Here is a 4,960-nt window from a genome sequence, read left to right as displayed (position 1 = left end):
AAACAAATCCATCATTTAGACGTTTTTAACTTCAAGCTTTTGGTTCAAATTTGAGTCTTCTATCCATATCAGGAGAGAAATATGGACAGATTAAGCACTGTTTACAAGAGAAACCTATTCTAAACAAACATGTCAGTGGATATGGTGTGAGAGGACAACAGGTTATGTATATTTTCACTGGAAGAAGCATGGTTATGGAATCCACAACTTTTCACTTCACAGAACTTTAAATGATGGACTGGAATTGTGTGGATTATTGTGATGTTTTTATCAACTGCTTGGACTCTGATGGCACCCATTCACTTAGTGAGCAAGTGATGTAATGCTAAATTTCTCCAAATCTGTGCCAAAGAAGAAACAAACTACATCTACATCTTGGATGGCCGCTGAGTGAGTAACTGTTCAGCAATTTTTCATTTGTGGGTGTACGTCCTTTAAGAAACAGCTTAGCATATTGAGTAACTTTAATTTTCAGTGAGAAACTGGTCTCAGATTGTGTGTATGTGCCTACATGCATCAAAATCAAAATAAATTTAAAAAATGTTCTTTTTCTCTTTAGATTCATCTCTTTGTGTGTAATAAGGAAGAGGATATTAAGACTGCATTTGCTGCAGGAGCAACAGGAGTCATGACTGATTATCCCACCCTGTTATCAAACTATATTAGAAGACACACACAAGACACGTGATCAAACACAAATACACAATGTACTTGACCCTGGTCCAGTCAAACACACACACACACACACACACACACACACTGTACAAATGCTGTTTGCCTTTAAACATACAGCCAAGTTTTATATCAATCCCATTATTAGCTGATCAGCACTGGCATAGTGTTCACATAAAACTTGGTTTATGACATTCTTCATGGGACATTTCGTGAGTATGAAAACACATGAGATTAAATAGAACTCATATATTCTACAAGTGGACTGTCTTCTTTGCTCCGTTCATTATTATCCCACCATGTTCACAGCATGTTTATTGTGGTTTTCAGTCGGTCAGCGTCAGTTTAGCGCCTCCCTACCTATGTTTGCAAACAAACATTATCCAACTTCTTTGAGGCCGTGCAAAGTCCATCAGCTGTGCTCAGCAGGGGATCAGTAGACATCAAAGACTGAATTACACGGTCCTTTTGAAAATCTTCTTTAGATACAAAAATGCATGATCTTTCAGTGAACCATTTGATGTCACACAGAACCGCGGCGGCTTTGATTACACAGTGAAGTATTTTCAAATCATCTGCGTGACTTAATTGTCATGCAAACAACCAGAGGACCCAAAATCGCCACTTCTAGAGAAGCGATAAGAGACGAAGATAACCAGAACACGAGGGCTTTGTTGTTTCTGCTCGCTGAAACGTTCGCGCAACTGTAAAGTTCAGGTGACTTCAAACGCACGGGAAGAGCGCCTCTGATTGGCTGACCTATATTTCCAGACGTCGCTGTCTGGGTTCTGATTGGTCAGCTACGGTATGTTTTGCGCCACATGACATATAAGAAACTTCCTCATAAAATACAGTAAACAAATCCACGGATTATATTCGGCTGCGACGTATTGAGCGCGCTGGCTTGCTTGAGTTTTGGGAATTACGAAGCTTTCTGTTGACATCACACGGTTTCGGCAGTAAAGCAGGTCGACAGACGGGGGGGGACAAAGGAGGGAGTTGTGGGGGAAGCGCCGCGCGCCGCACGTTTGTTTGGTTTAGTGCGCTTGATTAGTGAACGCTCAGGCTTCACGCCGTTGAGTTGTGCAGGCTTCTCTTCTGGCGGCAATACTGCGACCAGCGCTTGTCTGGAAGAAATCGTTTATATTTAGGTGAGTCCCTTTTCATTGTGTCAGATGGAGCAAGGAGGTTAGAAGCAATTCTAATCTGAAACGGCTCTACTCGTGCTTGTAGAGCCTGTACGCTATGGTGAAACTGTTACTTGTATATTTAGAGGGTTTTATTTCGAAACGTGAATAAAGGTGACTGGCATGCATTCGCTAGTTCTGTTTTCTATCAGTGAAGGGGGAATGATTCGATTCCGCGAATCGGTTCTTTCGAACAGTTCATTTCAAAAACGATTTGGCGGTCATTTTAAGCTGTGACGTTATGACCCAGGGGGTCATAAAACCGGTTTACCAAATTAACCAGGCTTATTCCAGTTCGTCTGACTAATTTTGGTTTCATAAAGCACATTTACCATAGCTCACGCTCAGTCACTCTGGCAATGTATGCTGGGAACTAACCTGGTCCGCGGCAGGCTGACTGTCAGGCTGAGCTGCGCTCCTCTAACACGGACCAATAGGAACGCGTTGATATTACGGCGCGGACTCTCTCTCTCACACAATTATTTGACGTTATTATCAGTCCAAAAATTTTTTTTAAAGTATACAGAAAACATTTGAATAGACTGCTACATGCGCATTCGGTTGATCAGCAGTTTCTAGCCATGCAGCCGTTCTCTCTGGTTTTATGACAGCTGTACTCTATGGTTATTAGTAAAACAGTACACTATAAAATTGCTCTTTAAAGCTCTAATAATACTCAATTAAAAGTTTAAATCACTAAATTAAAAATGAAAATAAATCATATAAAACAGACTATATTTTACAAGATAAGAGGAATGCACATTAACTAATTTGAGCTAGTAATTAGGGCTGTATTAGCTAGCTAACATTTGATTTACAGTTACTGCTATCATAAAAATACACTTATTTGTAGGATTAAAATGTCACATTTAATGTCCAACAACAAATATTTTAGCAGAATGCATATTTTATTCAGAATTATTGCGCTATTGTTCCATCTGTTTATCGCGCATGCGCGCAGCAGCGCTCGTTCACTCACGTGAGCCTCGCGCACTCCTGACAGCAAAATGGATATATTTGCATGACTTTCTAACATTTACAGATTCAAAATATACCTGTGACATGTCAGTTATGCAGTGAGGAAAACACAACGTCTCAAATGCATTAAACAGCACAGATATATTCGCTGTTTGTCATGGTGGATCGATTTGATCCATGATCGACCTTAAGGGCTAAAACTTAAGAATAATTTAATTTTACCTTTTAAATAATACTCAAATAAATTTACATATATTGGCCAACGTTTGGCTCAGAGTACTTTTTATAAAATCAACATATAGTGAAGTAAATTATTTTCCACTAAATTGTATTTGTAACATTTTGTGTTATTCTGCTAATTATGTATTTAATTTTTGCCCCATCAGTCAAATCCTCGTTACTCCAAATTTTACTATCAACGTTCTCGGCTCATTACGAATCGGTTTTGTAAACCGGTTCAACCGAATCGTTGAACGCACCCGACTCATACGAACGATTCTTTCACGGTTTTCCGTCTGCATTGTGGGCCGTGCTGTAACGATGTAGTCCATATGAACTGAAACTAGAAACGTGAGCGTGCCTGTGAACATTTTGTAACTATTAAAGTATGTTATAACCCTGTATTATATCTAAAGCTGTATTTATTACAGCATGCCATAGTTATTCATTACCTCTCACCCTTGTTTACCCTCGTGCCTGGCATGCCATATATGGGGTAACTACAGTGTGGGCAGCCAAGCAAAGTAGGTCATGTGGAAGTTTCCTTTTTTCCTGCTATATCTCTGAAACAGGATACAATATTTGCAGCGATGTGAAAATGCTTTTCAAATGCACAAAGGAAAAGATTGCCATAAGTGTCACGTCCAGCATGCATAACGTCTCAAAGCATTTAGTTTGCTAAATCAACATTATTTAGCATATTCATGTTAGTCAACATTAATAGCTGACGATGTCAATGCCATGCTTTCTAACGATGCATTTGGCAACCCCGCTAGGAGCTGTTTTGGCTGTCAAAGCTGCTTTGTAGCCTTTCCCTCAAGTTTTCATGGTCATATTTAGACGTGAGAAGCAACAGCAAAATTTGTTATCCTTGCAGATATGATCTGACACCGTTTTTGATTGTGTGTGTTATTCAAAGACATGGTGAAGCAGACCAAGGCCAAAACTTTCCAGGCCTATCTGGACTCCTGTCACCGCCGCTACAGCTGCGTCCACTGCCGTGCACACCTGGCCAACCATGATGACCTAATTTCTAAGGTGAGAGTTCCTTTGTCTGACTTTTGTGGCACATTTACAGCTAGATTTGTTAATTGTGAGGCTGTTTGCATTAAAGACTCCCGTGTCTGTTTATTTTCAGTCATTTCAAGGCAGTCAAGGACGTGCCTACCTGTTCAATTCTGTGTGAGTATCACTTCTGGAAAAAAATCTCAGAGATTGAATCACATTGTGATGTAAGAAATAGTTGGTTTAACTGTCATTTTGTGATTTCAGGGTGAACGTGGGTTGTGGCCCAGCAGAAGAAAGGCTGCTGCTGACCGGTCTTCATGCTGTGGCTGATATTTACTGCGAGAATTGCCACACCACACTGGGCTGGAAATATGTAAGCATGCTTCATTTTAATAAGAAATGTAGTAGGACACATTTTTTTGCCAAAATGGCTTTATTTGTATCACTACCCTGCAGTCTGATTGCAATTCCCCCCCCCCATCTTTCTCCTTTCTTCTACAGGAGCAGGCATTTGAGTTAAGTCAGAAGTATAAGGAGGGGAAGTTTATTATTGAATTATCTCACATGATTAAGGATAATGGCTGGGGATGAAACATTCAGCCTTTGCTTTAACTTTGTCACCGCTTGCAGCTTCTCCAAGAACGTCACAAGATGCTTTCTTTTATTTATATATATATATACCTTTTTCCACACTTGTATCCCAATGCACCAGTTTTTAAAGGGAGGGGAGGGGGTCTTGGGTGATTGGTTTGTGTGTGTTTGTGCCTTTTATATGTGTTTGGAGGTGTGCTTGTGTGTGAGGCATGCTTGAAAGAAACTGTGCTAAAATGATGAACTACTTAAATCCAGTTTCAAAGAATTCTTAATTTATTTGGGGGGGGGGGGGGGGGGGGGGA

At 40.2% G+C, this 4,960-nt stretch overlaps 2 protein-coding genes across 3 annotated transcripts in view; both read left to right on the top strand.

The window, feature by feature from the left end:
• The window catches only part of LOC107568335 (glycerophosphodiester phosphodiesterase domain-containing protein 3-like), a 2,751-nt gene extending 1,344 nt beyond the window's left edge, over nucleotides 1-1,407 (top strand). The window contains exon 8 of the mRNA XM_016254295.1: nucleotides 560-1,407. Coding sequence (XP_016109781.1) covers nucleotides 560-688 — 129 coding nt within the window. The 3' untranslated portion in view covers nucleotides 689-1,407. The remainder of the gene's footprint in view (nucleotides 1-559) is intronic.
• A 130-nt stretch (nucleotides 1,408-1,537) lies between these two features.
• On the top strand, nucleotides 1,538-4,741 carry LOC107567778 (protein yippee-like 3). 2 transcript variants are annotated; one of them, XM_016253530.1, is made up of 5 exons: nucleotides 1,538-1,823; nucleotides 3,976-4,094; nucleotides 4,195-4,238; nucleotides 4,329-4,437; nucleotides 4,566-4,741. In XM_016253530.1, exons 2-5 carry the CDS (start codon nucleotides 3,978-3,980, stop codon nucleotides 4,653-4,655), a joined length of 360 nt encoding a protein of 119 aa, XP_016109016.1. In that variant the 5' UTR covers nucleotides 1,538-1,823; nucleotides 3,976-3,977; the 3' UTR covers nucleotides 4,656-4,741. The 2 variants fall into 2 exon arrangements, with proteins under 2 accessions (XP_016109016.1, XP_016109023.1); XM_016253537.1 differs by lacking the exon at nucleotides 1,538-1,823 and adding an exon at nucleotides 3,133-3,580.
• Nucleotides 4,742-4,960: the final 219 nt, after the last annotated feature.

The sequence above is a fragment of the Sinocyclocheilus grahami genome, unplaced genomic scaffold (assembly GCF_001515645.1).
Source record: "Sinocyclocheilus grahami isolate Dianchi unplaced genomic scaffold, SAMN03320097.WGS_v1.1 scaffold27.1, whole genome shotgun sequence".
In the NCBI taxonomy this organism is placed as follows: Eukaryota; Metazoa; Chordata; class Actinopteri; order Cypriniformes; family Cyprinidae; genus Sinocyclocheilus; species Sinocyclocheilus grahami.
The sequence above is the reverse complement of the archived record's forward strand: the minus strand, read 5'-3'. Positions and strand labels throughout refer to the sequence as shown.